General features: G+C 35.9%; 1 protein-coding gene across 1 annotated transcript; it reads right to left on the bottom strand.

The window, feature by feature from the left end:
• Nucleotides 1-252: 252 nt before the first annotated feature.
• LOC126830417 (hemicentin-1) lies at nt 253-21,812 on the bottom strand. Its single transcript, XM_056102708.1, has 9 exons — nt 21,590-21,812; nt 20,365-20,458; nt 18,688-19,050; nt 6,336-6,656; nt 4,862-5,128; nt 3,136-3,399; nt 2,281-2,544; nt 1,409-1,864; nt 253-1,222 (listed from the first exon to the last, which is right to left on the bottom strand). The coding sequence occupies exons 2-9, from the start codon at nt 20,426-20,428 to the stop codon at nt 951-953; spliced, it is 2,271 nt and encodes a 756-aa protein (XP_055958683.1). The 5' UTR covers nt 20,429-20,458; nt 21,590-21,812; the 3' UTR covers nt 253-950.
• Nucleotides 21,813-22,600: the final 788 nt, after the last annotated feature.

Raw genomic sequence — 22,600 nt, 5'->3', positions numbered from 1 at the left:
CTTCTCTTTCTACTACACCACATAGATTTAGTTGGGGAGTAGGCGTTATAAATCTACCACTGTACTACATGACTTTGATTGGAAGTAGGCGTAATATATCTACTGCATCACATGGCTTTGATCTGGAAGTAAGCCTTATGTATCAACCACACAAGATGCATCTGACTTACAACTAGAGTGGGTGGTAAGTTTATTATTTAAAGTAACATATCTTATAAAATATACAAAAAGTAATACAAACGTAAACGTGTTAATAATAGCAGAAAACAATTTAGGAAAATATTTACAGTTCTAAATAAGAATAGTTTCTATAATAGTCTAATGCTTCATAATATAGGTTCAATGAATTTTAAAAATATGGAAACTTAATATGTAATAAATGGATATATGAATTTAAAATAGCATCATATTGATATAGTGTACGGTAATTGCCATGATAAAAAAGAAATACATTTTTCTTCCGTCTGGCTAATGAAGACGGAATATAATTAACGCTTAAGTTACAAATAAAAAGACACTCTATACCAAAACAAGCTTAGTTTGATTCCATGAAAATACAATCAGCATATAGCCTCCTTGCCGTCTCACTGTACCCCTGATAGCGAAATGACATGAAATGGGTTTTAACGTCATACTGTTCTGCTCGAACTGGGGTAACGAAGACGGGCAAACGCCATACAGTGTGCTATGCGGGAAATTTTTCCCGGACAGCGGCACTACGACCTTCTCTTATATCGAATTCCAACTGTCAAGGGATCTTTTACGTTCATAACTGATAAAATACATCTTTGTCGATATAAATATTAATAAGATAATCCTCGGTAATGCATGACGTAACTGTAGGATTCTATTTAGTTTAAACTTTATGATCAGAAATATACAAAAATGTCGTGAATATAAACAATTATTTTTTATTAATTTCGCAGTTAGCAATATATCTGTGATTTTGTTTAGTTTTTATCTCCTGCTAGGTTTTGATATGGACTGAGTTGTTGATAAGTGTTGGGTTGTTGATCCATAGTTTGTTTATCCAGTATCTCATATGGTGATGATGTTGTTGATGTGTTGATATAGTCGGTGCTACTGATTTCTAGAACACTAGTATTAACTGTATCTCTGGTATTTGTGACAGCAGTATTAACTTGGTCATAAACATGTGGAGTATCAGACAAGGTGATGTTTTCTAATGTATCGCTGTCTTTAACTACTCTTTGATCAGATGCTGAAATACATAATACATGAGATGGTTATTTTATAGGTTGCGGTTATTCTGTGGTTACTCACTCCTATTGGAACAAAATTCATATTGGGGATGGTGAGCGGGTGGGCTGTTAATGGTGTACAATATAGAAAAATGTATAAACATCAAATTACTAACAATGATTTATATCTAAAGATTAGTAATTACCTTTTACAGATTTTATACCAAATCTCTTTCCATTTCTCTTCAAAATCACCCAAGCTAAAGCTGTAGCAATACCAACCACTAGAACACTAATTCCAAGGCCTATAGCTATCCCAACACCTAGCATGCTACTATACCCATCAACACTAGTATCTTCTGACGATACCACCAGGTTGAACACGGTCGATCTGGTACCAAGACTATTATTTACATAAACTATATATGTCCCACTATCATCTTCTGTAACATCTTGTATAGTTAATATTGATGATAGACCATCATCTTTTTGTCTTGTTCTAAACTCTATTATCGGTTGTTTACTACCATCCTGTAGTTGATAATACCAGGTATATACAGGTAGTGGATAAGCTAAAACATGGATTGATAATACACCCGTCTCTCCACGTCCTAGAGATATAGTAGTTTTAGTTTCTTGGTTGTGATCAAGAACCGGGGCACCTGAAATATAGCAAAAGGATATTGATGTCAGTTTGTATGATTTCTGCAATTAAGCTTTAATACGGTTAGCAGGTCTACGCAAGAAAAGTTATGTAAAACTAGAAATACATTTAAAACAACTCTTAAGAGCAATAAGAACAACCACCTCCAATCCCCTTTAACACAAATGGCTCTCAGATGAAACTAAACATGAAACGAACCCTTGAAATAAATACCTTGTCCGGGTGTTCTTGAACAATAACGTATACACTAACACGGCAATGTGTTTCCAGCATAGGTTTAATATCCGGGCATTTGGCAAAAGTGCTCAACTAGGCAGAGTTTATATCTTTCGATATCTAAGACATTCAGTAAATGGCTGAACAATCAGCAAATATCTGGATCACTGAACTTTAGTACCAAGAACATGTACTTACATCTAACATAGAGTGGAATAGTTTTAGATACAGGTTGACCAATATTATTACTAGCTGTACAGGTATAGTTATCTGTATGTTGACAAATAGCTTTAGGTATGGTATATTGACTACCAGAATAGAGTTGTTCCCCTTGTTGTGATCTAGACCAGGATATTACTGAAGATGGAAGACTGTCAACAGAACAGTTGAAGGTTACAGTAGATTCTTCATTTATCATGTTACCGACACCATCTGGTGCTAGGCTTGTGATGGTCGGTGGGTCTGTTTTAATAAATAGGAAACTATAATAATTTAGTTAAACCCATTTCAGATGTTTAGCATGCCAAAAGACCGCGGTCGTTTCCTGTGTGCACATCCATTTTAAGCCTACAATTCATGTTCTTATGTGAAATTCAGGAAATGGTTTGATTGCGTAAATGGGTTGGTGTTGAAGGTACATGTATGCACATATTAAACCGATATATTATTCTCTCACTTTTAGCCTGTCCACATGCACCTGTTATTCTCTGTGACTTACTACAACTTACTACTCGCTAACGAATGACGCGGTTTTCCTAACATGATCCATAATACCATTTTGAATTATTACTATGATTTGATTTTACAATAGTGTATATAGTTTGAAAACTTAAATGAAATACAAGCTTTTACAAGGTATAATGTTTGATTAAGAATTTGGCTGAGATCATTGTATCGTTGAAATTCTGATAAATCAATCAATAGTAGGAATTGAAACTAAAATTAGAATTGTTACGTAACAATGTGTGGTTGGATTCTGGAGCCCGAGATAAATAACCCTTACAAATACATAGATATATAGGCTGGGAAATTTAAAATAATTTATCAACTTACAATATACAATAACCATTAGTTGTTTAGATTGAAGTGAACCAGATATCTGTGTATTTGTAACGTGACAGGTGTAATTACCAGCTTGTTGTCTCGTGATGTTGCTCAGTGAGAGAAGTCCATTACTACCACTAGGAGCAGATCCTTTTTTCCAGTTGATATTACACGGTGGATTACAGTCAGCTGAACAGGTTACAGTTCTACTTTTATTTTCTATCACTGTTATACTAGAACTAGTTGGTGTAAATCTGATATTCTCTGGTCCATCTGTTAAAGAGTGTATTATTGAAAAGTTAAAGTATGGACATGGACCGAGTGTGCTCATGTAAATGTCATATACAGGATCTAATACGACCAACGGCAGTAAAGTAAAACGCAAATAAACCATGGCCATAATTTCTAACGTCGATAAATATTAGACAAAAAGAAAGACTGTTGTCTATAAGTGGTTGTGATAGGGTATAAAACAATTGAGTGAATGTTTTATGACTAAATTTAGATATGAAATGATTATGTATATATGCATTAGAAAATGGAAACATTGGCATGATAGCTGAACGGCTGTGAGTAAAATACAATCTGTATTACAAATGTGTTAAGTTTAAATGAGCAGGTATATAAATTACAGTTTGTTGGACTATTTTAGGTGTGTTTTATAACTGACCCATTGAATATTGATAGCAATTGAACATTGTTTTAATCAGCGTTATGTTTAAAAAAATATTTTAGTCGGGTAGAGTAGAATCGGCATTCAGCAGCCACTCGGTGGAATAAAATTTCGGTGTTTGCATATACTGATATCAAGCAAAATTGTACCCTTGTATGCATCGAGAGAAAATATCAAGGGGCCTACTCGCATCGGTAGCTATGACCGTCACTAAAATTCTTTGACTCAGATCTCCGATATAATTCTGTAAACGCGTCTGACTTTACCAACATTAATTACAACCTATTTTTGGTATGTATTCGGTAATAGTTTTCCATTTTTGTGACAAAAATCCATGAAATATTTTATCCACCCCCCCCCCCCAAAAAAAAGAAATCCACAAATATTTGAATCCAGCTTATTGCAACAGTCTGTCTCTTTGATCTGGGAACATCCCTAGAACACTGGAGAGTGGATTAAACGTGTTATTAGATGTTAAAAATATTGTTAATCTTCTGCGTGGTACAACTAATGATAAAAATATTCCACATGTGGTGATTACTTAATGTTTACGTTTGTAGCCTCTTTTATGACACAATTAGTTAGTCTGCTATGCACTGGTTAATTGAGCATAATACATGTTTGTGCGATATGACCTAATGTAGCTGGGATTGTCATTGTATACCTTTTAACACCATGTAGAGCTCTGGTAAATCCCGATTGATTTTTCTACGCTGTAATATATTGGTTGTTGACCCGGATGTGGATCAGTTATAATCTGGCATATACGTGCGATAAGGTCTAATCAAATGACACACTGCGACGAGTATTTTATGTTAGTGGACCGTGCAGCTCTGTAGGCAAACTATTTGGCCTATGCCCCTAAACATCCAGGAATAGAAAAGCAATTCCGCCCGATTTAGAGCATTTCCCCAATATCTTGTCTGTGAATGGTGTTGTTCAGTGACAGTGCTATAATACCACTAGTATCAGATCCGTTATACCAGTTCATTTTCCAATTAGATTGTAAAGCGAATAGTATGCTACAAGTCACACTTGTAAATATAAATGTTATGAACTTACAATGTACTATAACCATCAGTTGTTTAGATTGAAGTGAACCAGGTATCTGTGTATTTGTAATCTGACAGGTGTAATTACCAGCGTGTTGTCGTTTGGTCAATGATAGAAGACCATTACTACCACTAGCAGTGGTAGTATCAGCTCCTTTATACCATTTGATATTACACGGTGGATTACAGTCAGCTGAACAGGTTACAGTTCTACTTTCATTTTCTATCACTGTTATACTAGAACTTGTTGGTTCAAATCTGATATTCTCTGGCCCATCTGTTAATATACAAGATATATTTATATATGCAACAATTAATATTCTCATTCTCTTCGTGGACAATTAATCTCGCATAAGCCAATGAAATCATTATTTATATCAATTTATTCTTTTGTTGTTTAAGGAAATGCGGCATAAAATGATAGAATGGGCGGATTAATTTAGTATGCTTTAAATTACATTTCCGAATAAAAAAGACCGAAAATAATAGTCCACCTGTGTAAGCATCTCTAACCCAGGGAGGGTGAATCCGTCCGAAAAAATAATGGCCGAAGACCCCGAATATTGATATAGGTGACTCATTCATAGGAATTGCCCGCCTGTGTTTTATTTATTAGGAGTTAAATTCACATATATTTCAAAATATAGTGATACCTACAAAATATAAGTTTAATGCGTAAAATTTCACTCTTGTACTATTTTACAATATTCCAATTAATTGATGAAATACATTTCATCTTAACACACCTACGCTATATAAGTTTAATGTACTGTATAATATCAGTGCCCCGGTCATTAATGCCTTTGTTTTAAGATATTTGTTTTTAAAAAATCATTCACGTCATTATACTTTTTATGCTATTGAACTTTTTCCAAATGGCTTTCTTGTGGCGGCATGATGCGTAAAACTAATTGTCACATGAATTGATTGAAGTCACGCGTTATCGCCCTTCTACAATCTGCCTGTGAAGTGAACGGTTATTTTACGTGTGGACCATATTTATGCCTATGTGTACAAGGAAAGGAATTTGACTTTGTACCCTGTGCATGGGACTCCAACGAAACAATCCGATTAGTTCGTGAATTAGTTTTAATATATTGATTCTTCTGTAAATATTTATTATTACTGTAAATCTTCAAGTTGGCAAAGTATTGCACATTTTTTACTTCTTCTTCTTCTGTTTCTTCTTTTTCTACGTCTTCTTCAGTCTGTTGAGTACTGTTCTATGTTGCCCAGACTAGGCTAAGAAAACAGTTCGAATCTGTCTAGAACAAGCCCGTGCTTTACGTCTGACCTTCTCTTCGGGATTGACACCTACACTCAAGCTTTCAAGATGCCGATATGTAGAGGTGTGCAGCTTCGGAGTTATATTACTTCCGATTCTTACAGTTAAGGTTACCACGGCTGAAATATGGGACGGCTCGAGACGGGCAGTGGCATATCATATTTTTGAAATGTTAACTTTATGAAACCAATCAACTTACAGTAAACGGGAAGAGTTACAGCTTGACTGGTTGCAATGTTAAAGCTATCGCCACAGGTCCAGTCACCAGCATCAGTTACTTGAATGTTAGTTATATTAAGATACAGTTGTCTGTTGTTGCCATTGATACAACCGCATGTATATCTACCAGATGGTACACTAGATAAACAAGTTAGTACATGTCTACAGACTGACATACTGTCTCTGTTAAACTGGATAATATCACTGGGTACTAAATTACCACCATATATCTGACATGTAAATATATAACCCCCTCCTCTAATACCATATGATGTTGATCCTGATAAACTGTATGTTTGACCTGTAATACAAGGAAAGAGATGACATGCTTTATTTATTGGTATCACACAGTCGTCTTCATTAAACTTTCCATTTAATTTGAAATTGTGAATTGAGTTTGGACAGGGCTGGATTCACCATTAAGCCAAAAAAGCACGTGTTTAGGAAGGGGGCACCTTATAATTTCTGCTTTTTTAGATGGCGAATTCAAACTATTTAATTTAGAAATTAATTAAATATTTTTAATTAGTTTTCAATATTTTTTGTCTTTCCTTCATGTTACCTACTTTATCTCAATATATAACTTTAACCACGTTATGGTTTATTATTGTTTACGTTGTGAATTGTATATTATATGGGCACCGGGTGCATAGGGCCTCTGTAGGTCGTAATCCGGTTATGCGCTTGGATACTTATCTTCAGTCATAAAATTGTGAGTCTGACTCGTTATCCACCACGTTCAATTCGTTCCAGTGATAAGACGAATAGTTTCCAATTGTGCTAATATTTAGTTGAACAATTTCAACTAATGTCGGTAGTGTCTATATGTGACGACATGGACTGGAATTCAATCACAACTAGTATTGCACAGAATTACGGATACATCGATATGTTGCACGAGCTCAATACACAAGACTAAAATTGAAGTGCCGGCAGCCACGTAATTATAACTATAGTCCAGTCGGCTTCATATCTTATAAGCTTATATTACTAGAAATAAAATCAATCTTAAACTCATTTTTACGATCATGATTCAAGACACTGGTGGCAGTATAAATATTTCAAAAATAGTTTTTTTTCTCCTCCATTTTCTATATTTTTTAAATTAGGGTTTTGAAGTTGATCTAAGATCTGAATTTTTTATTTTAGCATCAGATTTTAGTGAATATTGATTTGTCGGCGACGGAAGAATTGTGCTACACACGGGCGTCATTCATTTTGGATCCTTGTGAAGATTCTCTCACTTCCTTACACTTCACCATAGGTTGATCAATATAATATTATATTGGGCTATGCAGGCAACCCGATTATAATGTACACTATATTTATAAACACCTGTAGTATTTGTATGTAATACAATGTACAATCTAGGACAGTATGTTGTTGTGTATAAAGACTATAGCGTATTCATATTCGTTTACATGATAACATGTAAACATGTCTTTTGAGATCAGTGTATATCAAATCAAGAATTATTTCTTATTACTAATGTTAATTAATATAAAATAGAGTTAAAAGCATATGCTACGGTACCTTATATATATGTAATATGTACAGCCAGTAAAACAAGCCAACAGTGAGGCTGATGTCCCCCGCCGAAATAGGAAAATAATTAGAGGACACATATAAATTTATCACAAATAAGCGGAACGGACAGACAGACAAACAGACAGACGGACGAACCCATTTTAATAGTTCCCTGCTTTCTTCGAAAGGCGGGGGACAATCAAAGTAGGAGAGTTATTGTTTTCCAAAGTCACGACCAATCAAATTGCGTATCGCTCTGCTTACCCTGAGCAGAAAATGCTCATTATCAAACTTAGTCAAGGTATTACTGTAATGAAACTATACACCAAGTTTCATCAATCTCACTTAATTAGAACTAAAGTTATCGTGTCCCAAAGCATCAACCAATCAAATTGCTTATCTCTGCTTACCCTAAGCGGAAAATGCTCATCTTCGAACTCCATCAAGGCATTGACCTAATCAACACATACACCAAGTTTGAACATTCTAGCTCAATTAGGAAGAGAGTTATCGTGCCCCAAAGTATCAACCAATCAAATTGCTTATCTCTGCTTACCCTAAGCGGAAAATGCTCATCTTCGAACTCCATCAAGGCATTGACCTAATAAACACATACACCAAGTTTGAACATTCTAGCTCAATTAAAAGTTATCGTGTCCCAAAGCATCAACCAATCAAATTGCTTATCTCTGCTTACCCTAAGCGGAAAATGCTCATCTTCGAACTCCATCAAGGCATTGACCTAATCAACACATACACCAAGTTTGAACATTCTAGCCCAATTAGGAAGAGAGTTATCGTGTCCCAAAGCATCAACCAATCAAATTGCTTATCTCTGCTTACCCTAAGCGGAAAATGCTCATATTCGAACTTCATCAAGGCATTGACCTAATAAACACATACACCAAGTTTGAACATTCTAGCTCAATTAGGAAGAGAGTTATTGTGTCCCAAAAAGTGTGACGGACAGACAGACGGACAGACAGACGGACGAACCCATTTTAATAGTCCCCTGCTTTCTTCGAAAGGCGGGGGACAATAACTATAATATAATAATACATGTATCTACCCATGGTCGACATTTTACTGTTCTACACGTACATATAGACCAGGAAGTTTTTAACTGGGGTGGTTAACTATTGTTTAAGCTTTATATGATTGTACAAGTATTGTGTATATGTATGACATGAAATGAAATGAAATAAAATGGGGTTTAACGTCCTACTGTTCTGCTCCTAACCTGGGCTAATGACGACGGGAATACGCCATACAGTGTGGTGTGGGGGAAATTTTGCCCGGGCAGCGGCGCTACGGCCTTCTCTTATATAGAATTCCAACTGTCAAGGGATCTTTTACGTGCACGCCAATGTGTACACGGGGCCTCGGTTTTCCGTCCCATTCGAACGACTAGACAGCTGTCCTTGTCAGGCCCTCCATCCTGCATTACTGACAAGGGGGAACCAGTGTATATGTATGTAAAGCCAATAACATAACTATAATATTGTAATACGTCTATCTACCCATGGACGACATTTTATATATATAGACCATTAAGGTTCGAAAGGGAATATAATCTTAGTGTAAGGACGACTAATAGATTGATATAGTTGGGTAGATAGTGTGTAATACAATCATACATGTGTGTTATCTGATAGATATAGTACACTCTTAAAAAAAGTAGGGAATATTGAAATGCAAATACCTATGCAGGTTGTGATATGATAAATAGTCATGAACACTTGACATGCTTTGAGAGTCTGTTCACGGATGAAGGGCTTATCGCCCCAACAGAACCGCTGAGCTGCATGTGCGACACGCAATAGCGCCATACACGTGGGAGGGGTTCATTGTCAAATTTAGCACTTCAAGGAAGGGTTGATGAAAACTGCCGCGTGCTTGTTTATCCTATCCATGTGTGCTTTCCTGTCGGTTCTTGCATAAGATTTACTGTTTATCGTATCCTTGCTGTAGTGTTTTACCTTTAATTTGCAATGAGACGTCTTCAACATGATGAACGTCTACGTGCTATTGGCATACTTCAAATGGGTTCTACACAGCTATCATTAGCCAACATGCTTAAAGTGTCACAGTCTGTGATCAGCAGACTGTGGAATCGGTACCATCAAACAAACAATGTTGATGGTGATAGACCTCGTTCAGGTCGTCCTAGAGCCACTACACAAGCCCAGGATCGATACATTCGTACACAGGTCCTGCGAAATCGAGGACAAACGGTCAATTAGCTTTCTGTAAACTACAGGAATTCGAGTTACACTCCAAACGATTTAGTCCAGTCAATCTGGGGTTAGACCCAAAAAAAATTGCAACAGAATTAATTTCACTGGGATGCATTTCAGTATAGTCCCCTAAACAACATCCCAAAAATGTTCCAAAATATTGTTGGTGGAAATGGGTCAAATTGCGTAATATGCTAATTAGCATAATTTCATATTTCAAAAATTGATTTAATGCTATAATTTGGCTATCAAATGTTCAAATTTGGTGGAAATTGTATCCAAACCCATGTTTTCGTGGCCAGGGACACAAATAAACACATTTAGAATATAATCAATAATTACCTGATGCACAATATGCAAATTAACAGCCGCCATTAGTGAAAAACTTAATTTTCCCCCTAAATCTCAAACTCTTTGACTTAGCACCATAAAACCAGTATCCATGCTCATAATTTCAGGGTCAAGGGTGCCAAAAAACACTAGGAGAACAGTACAGTGGTATTGCATAATATAGAATATGCAAATTAGACGCCTCGGCCATGACTGAAAAATACACTTTTAGTCCAAACTCAAAGCATTTGCAATAACCTGAAAAATCAAGTTCCCACACCCATTTTATTACTTTCAAAGAATTAAAGTAACAAAAGTATCTGTACCTCATTATGGAGAACAATTGACTGATTTCATTAGTACCAGAGCACTATTGTCATTGGGGTGGGTGGTGGTGGAGTTGGTCACATAGCCCTGATGAAAACAAACAAATTATCAAAAGTTTATCATCAGAATTGTCTAAAACTGGTTTTGGATGTCCTACAGCTATGTCCTTTGAAGTCTCCACAAGTATGTCAGTGCAGTCCAGTCAATGTTTTTTTTTTATAAGGGCACCAATCAGTGCTACACCTAGTTTAACAGTTACACCTGAACAGTCACAGGAACTCTTTAGGTATTAAGAAACCCTTGACGTTTATCATCACCATTATATGTAATCATTATAAAAACATAACTGTGAATCTTATTGCCAGTGATTTTATTTGTTTTAATAGATGTATAGTTTATTAATTGATGAATGCAAACTATAATGTATCTATACATTAATCATTATCAAAACATTATAACATAGCTGTTAATTTTATTTCAAAGTTAATCACATAAATAACCACAATTGAAAATTGAGCACAATGTTTATAATAAAATGAACAGTAAATTTGCAAAAGTCCTTGCTAATGGTGCTGTTGTCTGGGAATGCGAGAAACGCAGACATGGTAAATGCAAAACCACAGTAAAGATCCAGAGAGAAGAGGTCAACCAGTCCGGAAAAGTGAACAAACTATGCTGGTGACCCAGTACGTGAAATGATTCTTGTGGGTGAAAAATACCATAAATAGACAATCCACTGGAACTAAAGAGATTGCAGAACCAATTGTCACTGCTGCCGTATCAAAACTACCAGAAGGAACCATTTCCCGTCTTCCACCTATTAGACACCTCAAACGTACTATAAGATGATTCAAGACTACTACCAGGAAAGCTGGTACCTCTACCAACAACTCAACAGGCCATGAAAATACAAGACCAATACAAAGAAAATTTTAAAATGGGTAACATTTCCTTCTGTCTGGCAGTGGTACAAACAATCCAGGTGGAATTTTACTATATTCAACAGTGACCAACCTGAGGGTCCCGACCTCAATCGATCATCGGTTGGCTGATGAAACCGCTAAAGTTGCACCTGAAATATTTTACCAGATTTACACCATACATTTTCCTATCGACAACCACATAGTTCCACGTGTTGGTGCTCTACTTAAAAACAAGACTGGAGAAACCAGTGGCTAGTATTAAAGTCAGATTTTCGTCTGATGTCTGCCATTAATGACTTTGAGATTACTAAAAAAAGGTCTATCTAGAGAGTTTTTCCTGAAACTGAGATATACCGTGAATTGCAGACGTAGGGACCTCACCAACGTTACCAAACAGACAATGAATCCAATCTTGACTTCAGAATGATACCAGCCCTTACTCTTTGAAACACTAACTGAACACACGGAAGAGAATGGCGCAAATGCAATCATCAACTACTTAAACATGCATTATGCAAGAGCTAAATCTGCCTATTTCAGGTCTTTCTTTGGGCCTGAAATGTTATCTAAATTATTAATTAGACATTAATTAACCTATCCAGGCCATAATCAACTCTAGATGGCTGCGCTAGCCTGCGATCTTTAGTGGATTGTAAGCCGATTTACTGCATAACTTTCCTTCTCATTAAACGATTAAATGGATAATCGAGACTATGCTGTTTATCGTACTGGCTTATGGGAATTTCAGTCGCTTAGTTCTCGGTTCATAGTGGATCAATTTGAATGAAATTTTCACCAAATTGCCTTCTACCTTATCTAGTTTTTAACTATTATAGTGAAAACTGCCAACTCGTTACCGAATCTCCCATAATGTATCATTAAAGGATACTGATTGAAGTTATTGAGTAAAGCATGCTTTTCAAATAAGTCATACTTATTGCAAATGTTTTTTGAGATTGGACTAAAAGTTTGTTCTTCAGTCATGGCCCAGGTGTCTAGTTTGCATATTCTATATTATGCAATATAACTGTGCTGTTCTTCTAGTGCTTTTCAGTACCCTTGACCCTGTAATTATGGGCATAGGCACTGGTTTGATGGAGCTAAGTTAAACAGTTTCAGATTTAGGGGGGAAAATAAGTTTTTCACTAATGGCGGATGTTAATTTGCATATTGTGCATCAGGTAATTATGTGATTATATTCTAAATGTGTTTATTTGTGTCCCTGGCCACGAAAACATGGGTTTGGATACAATTTCCACCAAATTTGAACATTTGACAGCCAAATTATAGCATTAAATCAATTTTTGAAATATGAAATTATGCTAATTAGCATATTACACAATTTGACCCATTTCCACCAAAAATATTTTGGAACATTTTTAGTATGGTGTGCAGGAGACCTTACGGAAATGCATACCACCAAAAGAAATTCTGTTGCAATTTGTTTTGGGTTGGGCCCTTTTTTCAGCTAGATTGACTGGACTAATTAGATATCAGCAACATGAAGCCCATTTGCATGCGCGACGACCGGGTGTTGTGCATCCATTAACTCGCCAGCACCTGGCAAACAGGCGTCAATGTTGTAGGCAGCGTAGAAAATGGGGTAGTCGTCAATGGGGGCGTGTAATGTTCTCATATGAGACCAGATTTACTCTGGATTTCAACGATAGGCGTGTTCGCGTTTGGAGGCGTGTAAATGAACGTCATGCTAACGTTAACGTCAGACAGCATGACAGATTTGGGCGTATGTCTGTTATGGTGTGAGAAGGAATCGCCATGATTGTCAGAACAGACTTGCATATTGTGACCACATCCTGGCACCGATAGTTCTGCCCTTTGCTCAACGTGCAGGTCGACGTTTCATCAAGATGATAATGCCCGTGCCCACCGCGCTCGCGTCGTGAATGACTACTTCCAGCATCACCATATTGTCCATATGTCTTGGCCAGCCATGAGTCCTGACCTTTTCCCTATAGACCATGCCTGGGACATGATCGGGAGACGTGTTCGTCGACATCAACATCGACCGACAATGCTGCAAGAATTGGCCGTGGCATTGCAAGAGGAGTGGGTCAGATTGCCCAAAATCTTGATTGGACGGTTCATTAGGAGCATGCCACGACGAATTGCTGAATGTCTGAGGATTGGTGGAGCAATTACTCATTATTAAGACAAAAACCAAAAACGGCCATTTTCACTTTTGACAGTGTATGTATTTGCGAGTGAAATGGGGCCGTCAGATAAGCCGCCCACATGAACTGTTTATGTTCATGTGTAGGCAAGTGCATTTCTGCGGTTTTGTATATCTGAATATCCCCTACTTTTTTGAAGAGTATATGCGGGGTGTTAGTAGGTTATGGTAATGATGAATTGAGTTTTAATGTCCTACTCGGATCATGCAGACAATGACGCTACTGCAAATGCTTATTTCGAATTTCACCTGTCAAGGGTTCTTTTACGTGTACGCCAAAGTTCACACGGGGCCTGGGTATGTCGTCCCACCCGAACGATTAGACACCAAGTGTTCTCTATCATATCAATCCGAGGGAGAGTAGGTTTATATCCTACATATAGAACGTCATTTCACCATTAAATTTAATAGGCCCTTCCATTCAAAGGCAACAATGATTGGATAATTGCTCGATAGTTTCCGTCAAATAGCGAAAATTACCGAAGTAATCACGTGAAAGTACATGGATGTTTTTGTTTATACGCTGCCATTTTGGACTTATTTAATTGAAAGCAAAAACAAAATGTATAGTAATACGAAGTCAGAAGAATAATTAACCCTTTTTAGCCAACATATTGACGATGGAATAGATGTGAGTGCAAATATTGATGAGGATCTATCCAAAGAATGAAGAAAATTTCGATCAAAAGGCAATTTTTTCCGATAATTCTCACAGTGAACCGTGATTGAAGGTTTTCGGTTTGTTCAGAGAAGGATTTGACCGACTGTTTTAAGTGGACTGTACCCTAAAATACTTTACAAAGGAACTCTTGGAGTGTGTGGAGAAATAATCGAAATGTGGACGGAAAGAAAATTCTGAAAGATATCTTACACATGGAGTATGAATAACCGATGTAAATGTGAGGACAAGTACGCCGTCTATTTCGGTCCTGAGATTTACAAACTGTACCATAACAATTTTTAATTGTCAAAAGAATAAAAATTTATTTCTGTATTTTTGTATTATTCTGACCATCTACGTCGTCAGTGGTTGATATGGGCCGAATATATCACCCTGTCATGACGTCATCAGCAGTTGATATGAACGAATATATAAACCTATTATGACGTCATGACAGGTTGTTATGAGATATAACTGCTATGGACGCCAAAGAAAAAACTACATATGTATACATATATACTATCCCACATCATGCATTTTATAAATAATCTGAAATTAGCAGCAGAAATGGAAATCGAGACAAAGCAAAACGTTGCTGGACCAGAAATGGAAATCCTAGAAATTAGATGTTCCTTTGCAACTCACAGATCAGGTTGATTACGACAACGCGTCTAAAACCGAGAATAAGCCAAGTCACCAAGGACACACACAAGTCTGTGGAAAATGCCATTATATGTAAAAAAATAAAGTTGATAACATAATTTTGAATTTGTTTTAGTTGATAACCTACTGACAATACCCCCTTACAAACAACGACCGCAGCAAAACACTCTAATTTTCTTTAATATATAATATTTGATATATAATAATGTTCTTATCTAAAATTTTTAAATAAGTAAATTAACGAAATTTTAAAAAAATGTCATTATTGTTTAAAACAACATGAATGCACCGACTCAGTTACAGGTATATTATTTAAGATATAGATAAAGAGCGAGCCATGCTTTTTGAAAATTTCATTCAAATGTCACAATTGCGAGTCTTTGAAGGTTTGACAAGACGTGTGCAATAATGTCAACCACCGTACTGGCTCTCCCATGTTTAAACCGTTTTAATCCATCTAATATCATAGAAATCCGATGCCATTGAGAGTTGGTTATGGTCTTTTCATGTTAATAAATGTCTAATGAATAATTTAGAAAACATTTTAGGGCTAAAGAAAGACCTGCAATAGGCAGATTAACTCTTGTATAATGTATCTTTAAGTGATATTAGTCGGAAAACTCTTTATATATCTGGTTAATAATTTAATCAGGTAAAAGTGTCATTTTTTTATCTTTATTTAGTACAGAGAGAGAGAGAGAAATGGGGTTTAACTCGATATAAACTAGGTCATTTCGGGACTAACATGTTGTTTTATTTTATTTCAATACTTCGCTTGTGCGTAGGGGTGTTTAGCAGTGGAAGGAAACCGGAGGACCCGGAGAAAACCCGTGAGGTTGGACAGGCGACCGTACTCCTTGTCACTTACAACCTGGGATTCGAAATCACGCCAGTTGACAGGCCTTATGATACAGCGCGCACGTGCTAACCATTCGGCCATCCACCCCCCACCCCCTTTATTCAGTAGAGAAGGTCACAGACCCATAGTACAATACATAACACAATTGAACACAATAGCTATCTGAATACAGATGGAGGAGATAGTATTTATTGCCTTAGTAATAAAGAATGATTTATGAAAGAAGAGATGGACATTGGAAGTGTTTTATCACTAGATGTACATATATCGATCATATTTCTGACATCATAATACCTTTTAAGTTAGAGTTATGCCAAGAGATATATTGAACATATTTCTATATATGAAATTATTGACACGTGCTAAATTGTCACCTTGTTTTAACCCCTGAAAATAAATTGTTGTCTCTTACTATGATGTTCCTAGAGATAATCTACTAACTCTGTACCTTAAAGGGACCATCGCGATTTTAACAGAGAGTCAGAAATAGGTTCGTGTACGTATGAAATTTAAAGGCCAAATTATAGAGGAAGGGTATATGTACCTTGTCTCAACATTTCAGCTCAAAACCTTTTATCCGGAAACTAATCTATTGCCGTGCCATTAGAGGTTTATACACTACATGTCCTACAAAGTTAACCTACACGATATTTTTATAAGATATTTTTATAATACCGCTCGTTGGGACTCTAGTGTCCAATTTAAGGGCTTTTACAACAAAATTAAGCAGTTTTATTCTCCAAAATATAACCGAGATTGACCCTTTAAATAGACTGGAAGATGAATATCAATTTTTATTACACTGTCGATCTTAAATCCAATGAATACAGATTTATCCCCCTTTCTATTTATACTTCAATAGAAATATTTATCGCTCTCAACTTTACCTGTATTATTCTACTAGCTGGCTAAATTCATATTCCATTTATGCAAAGAGACATACACACATAATTAACACATAATAAGATAGGCAGAAAGTATGGAAGGGTGTTTTTGTGATGACCGGCTTTCCCAACTTTCCATCATAATCACATCAGTTCACGATTTGAGTTACACTTTCGTATGTGTTATTTTGACTTGTTACCTTGTCTGGTATATCAACCTGCGATTACGGTCAATATCTAAGTCATTTGTAGTCATAGCCTGGTATTCTATAGCATATTTTATATTCGTTAATGTTCCGACATTGTAATAACCTGTATGTCATATTTTCCTTTTATTCTATAGCACATTAACGACTAGACACTTTATTTTATTTCCGTTAACAATTTGTGGTCGAATTCATGGGCACAGTAGTCGCGATCAGTCCATAGCAACCTTATCACAAGCGTTTAATTCATTACTGTTTATATATTACCACTGCTATTGGTATTGTATATTATTAAAGTCGCTTTGTATTTCATTATATTTTTCATTCGTGTATTTTGCTGAATTGTATTGTATTCTGTGGTTATTTCCCACAGTTTCCCACCTTTCCAACATTTTCCGCCAGCATTTCCAACGTCGTTGGAATCGGCGAGTCTATATAAGGTAATTAGCGCGCGGAACTCTGGGGCCGTCAGATGATTTTCACAATTCGAGTAGAGGGGGTTAGAGTTTCTTTAGGAGTTTTCTATTGTGTCATTTTTTAAAGTTATCAATCAAGTCATTGGGATTCAAGGAAGTTTGTGCTGTTTCATGGTGAGTTGATTGGATACAGCATAGTATTATAGTCAGGATTATTATTTTCTATTTCTTAGTTGATTCTGGATATGAATCATAACTAAAGGGGATTTGTTTTGTCCAGGATTTGGGCAAAGAGAGTTATTTCTGACTTAGACAATAGGGGAAAGCAACACCTTATTAGAGTTTATATGTTATTATTTATGTATAATACATTTCTAAATAATACACTTGAAGATTGATGATTTTATGGTTTAATGTAATTCACATTTCAACATTTGCGTCAATTAAAGTCTGTTTTTTTTTTACATAAAGTGGTTTATTTTGTTTGGGTTATTTGAGTTGTCAAACCAGTTAACGCTGTTTCGGACAATCTTTTATCTATATAGTTTGAAAGACTAGTTTGACGTGCAATAGTCTCAAACAATTGTTACTTGGTACGTCGTCCGTGACCGTCAAACTCGGGACCGTCACAGTTTTTATTAGATTTAGGAATCCTGATTTAACTTATCTTGATTTTAAGCTAGTTCAAAAGTCTTATGGAGGAAGGTTAGATTATTTAAAATACATAAAGTTGATAACGATATATGTCCTGATTCCCATGTTTTTAGAGTGTCATGAATTAACTGGGGTTTTTTATTTTTAAACAGAAACATATTGATCACATGAAAAGGATGAAGAGATCCACCTTCCAAGATAAACTCTCTAACTTCACCACGTAGAGCCTCTTTTAAGTGTCTTCATGCCGCAGATTAACGACCTAATTCAAATAAAATTCAAAAAGAAACTCAAGACCCATCTCTTTACTTCAACATAACATTAATTATAATATAATAAATGTCATTTAAATAAACATGGAGTATGTTCTCTGAAATCTATCATCTGAGGATTATCTTTTCCGTGTGCATATCAGATAATTTGGTATTTAATAACAAAAAAACACTGTACAAACCTGGTTTTAAACTACATGTTGAGTCTTCATTGATTGATGTTCTGTCTGGGAAGGTAATTTTGTCCACACATAACCAAGCTACTTCTAGATCTTCAGCTGTTACAGAGATAATTGTAAATGATGGATTTCGTGGTGGTTGGAGCTCGGTGCTAACATTATACCTGGATCTTAAAGCACGATTTGCCACACATGCACTAACACTTTCGGGCGATAACTTAACGCACTGAACTATATTCTCGGCATCAGTTGTATTATAACGATACCAATATATATCTTGGGTTATACTACCAGAAATACTACAACTTAAGACTGTTGGCTGTCCTACAACTCCTCCTCCACAAGATATTGTTGTCTGTGCAGCACCTAAATAAAAAAAGAGAATATCTACACACAAAACTGCTGTGAAAAGGCTAAGGTATCGGGCAAGTGTCAGGAATTGTCAGAAAATTTTCGAGAAGATGCGATGATCATAGTAAGCATTCGAAGTTCGAATGGAAATAGCAAGAAAATAACAGAGTAGTACGGGTATTTAAATGTAGGCATATATAAATACAAGGATCACAAAATCCATGCAAGGTAATAAGAATTGAGTTTTTATCTTGGTATGATAATGCAAATGTGAAGGATAATGCTTTCAGACCATGACCAAATGTAACATTTCGCCAAAAAGGTGAGGTTGGTGTCATTCGCCTGCAGACCAAAAACATACAAGAATGTAGAAGATAGCCACAAAGGTGCGGAAAACGCCCATACATCAGCTTGTCCGAAAGAAAAATTGCTTTGTTGAGCAAATTTGATAAGGATCTAGGATGATTGAAGAAATCGAAACTCTAGGGTTCCAACCTAATGACCCCATATCTTCCAACCAAATTTGATCAGGAAGGGGGAATAACTCAGGAAGGGAAGGTCGCGGAATATGAACATAGATAGGGATCAATGACCTAAATACTCCAAGCCAATATGAAAACATACATTAAAAACTATAGACTATATGGCATTCACAAGGTTTTTCGGAAAAGAGGCACGCTAAATGTCGATAGGGTTTATCTTCTCGTGAACCCAATGCTTCACACCAAATTTTACAAATATATATTAAAACCTATATAGCGTTTATCTTTCCCACATGGTTTTCGACAAAAGGGTAATAACTGTGGAACGACAAGTCAAGGAATTAAACAAAAAGAAAAGTCACGGAATTTTTCCTCTCATTACCCCAATGCTTCAAACCAGATTTGAAAAAACAAACATGTCGAGGTTTTCGGCAAGGGAGTGGGGGTGGGGGGTTATTACGGAACGGAAAGTTGTGGAAAGCTCCATTCGCTCACAACCACATTGCGCACAATCATATTTGAAATAAATTGGTTACAAAATGTGGCCTATATCGCGTTCACTTGTTTTTGAACAACGGAGAGTCTGGATATCGGTAGGGTTCGTCCTCTCCGGACCACAATGCTTCACATCCCGATCACAAGGCTTTCGCCAAAGAGCGATAACTCCGGAACGGACAATAATGATAGCACTCATACACTAACTTAGTAACGACATTCGGCCAAGTTTGAACATTCTACTTTAATTAGACGTTGCGTTATTAGAAGCTGGTGTTTTTGTTCCAAAAATTGTGACGAACAGACAGGCGCACAGAGAGAAATTCTTATAAAATCCTTTCCTTATTTTTACCTTTAACAGTGCTTATAAATAGAAATATTACACAATAAACATCCTTTCTTGTTACATAAACCATACTGGTACTGTTTGTTGAGTTTATTCTACTCTACAATAGATATAATATCATTTCAAACAGAAATATGCCAACTTGAGATGTTGTATATGATAGCAACATTTCTTGTAAACAAATATCCCAAATTATGTTCTATAGATGAAATCATTGGGGTTTAATGAAGCCGAGTATATACCATGCAGTGTGCTATGAGGGGTAATGAAGTAAAGTATATACCATGCAGTATATGTATGCTATAAGGGTTAATGAAGCCGAGTATATACCATGCAGTGTGCTATGAGGGGTAATGAAGCATAGTATATACCGTGCAGTATATGTATGCTATAAGGGTTAATGACGCCGAGTATATACCATGCGGTGTGCTATGAGGGGTAATGAAGCATAGTATATACCATGCAGTATATGTATGCTATAAGGGTTAATGACGCCGAGTATATACCATGCAGTGTGCTATGAGGGGTAATGAAGCATAGTATATACCGTGCAGTATATGTATGCTATAAGGGTTAATGACGTCGAGTATCTACCATGTACATGTTTACATTGCTATGTCATCGACTTTCGCTTTTTAAAACTGGAAAATTTGAAACTTTAGTTGTAGGTGCTGTGCCGGATGTGTCTATTACAAATAATGGCACACTGTCAATGTTACAATCCCGTCGATGGTTACCTACTCTACTCCGCAGATAAGTGCCCGTTTCTCCAATTTAAAAATGGCGACGACTATTACAAGTCAGGACATATATGATTTTCTTGTGTCACAATTCATATTGTCAGAAGTACAGTTCTGAAAATTATATTTGTTGTTTGGCGTTATTTGGTTGCAAGATTTACATCAAAGATTCCGGCATTTACAAACATAAAACCCGGTCCTTATTATAGGTATAAATATATACCTACCTGTCGTTTGTCCTACTATATATACCATATAAATATATACCTACCTGTCGTTTGTCCTACTATATATACCATATAAATATATACCTACCTGTCGTTTGTCCTACTATATATACCATATAAATATATACCTACCTGCCGTGTGTCCTACTATATATACCATATAAATATATACCTACCTGCCGTGTGTCCTACTATATATACCATATAAATATATACCTACCTGCCGTGTGTCCTACTATATATACCATATAAATATATACCTACCTGTCTTGTGTCCTACTATATATACCATGTACATGTAAGTTGTATACGCAGGTGACAATGATGTCTTGTGAATGTATATAACCCAGTTTACAACAGGATATATTATCACATAGAGTGAAATATAGTTCTCCTAAACAATGGGGTATTTACAGTTAAAGTAGCTAAGTCTCTAACTCAATATCACCTATAGTCTTCAATATCGAAAACACGAATTATTTGTCAATTTAAAGTTATTTTTCACTTCAAATTGTGCGTCACCTAACATTTCACTTCCCTCTCGCTCTGCGCCACTACTCATATAGCGTGTATTATCAATATCTATACAGATGACTGCATGTGTGTATTAATAACAACTATACAGATGACTTTATCAAGAATAAATACAGGGAATAAATGGGTCATGTTTTATTTTATTAGTTTACTTTCTTAGATAATGGTTCTTTGTATGTAATTCAAAGGACAGCCGAAATTACACCTGTATAGTCAGGTGATTATAGTCGCTCTATAACATGCAATCGGTGTATTAAAGATGCATTATGTAAGAGCTAAATTTGCCTATTGAATGTCTTTATTTAGACTTCATATGTTATATGAATTATCATTTGGTAGTTTGGATATTAATTGGATTAGATCATACGCGCAATTTAATCGGTTAACACAAAAATGGTAAATTAAGACGTCGTTTATTATCGAACAAATGACAATAGACACTATGCTAGTCTTATTTATTTTTCATTATCTATTTTGGAACTATTAGAGCAAAATCGACGGATTCTCTCTATAAATCTTACATAATGCATCTTTAAACACATACTATTATATCAAGTGATAAACTAAAGCACGGTATCTTATCAAATAATGACAAACAGTTATATCGTATTGAATAACGACAAACAGTTACATTGTATTAAATAACGACAAACAGTTCCATTGTATTAAATAACGACAATCAGCTTTAACTCATTAAATAACGAGAATTTATGTATGTATGATGTTTATTAACGTTAATTT

The sequence above is a fragment of the Patella vulgata genome, chromosome 8, assembly GCF_932274485.2.
Source record: "Patella vulgata chromosome 8, xgPatVulg1.2, whole genome shotgun sequence".
Lineage (NCBI taxonomy): Eukaryota > Metazoa > Mollusca > Gastropoda > Patellidae > Patella > Patella vulgata.
Note: the sequence above shows the minus strand (reverse complement) of the source record. Positions and strands in the feature narration are given on the sequence as shown.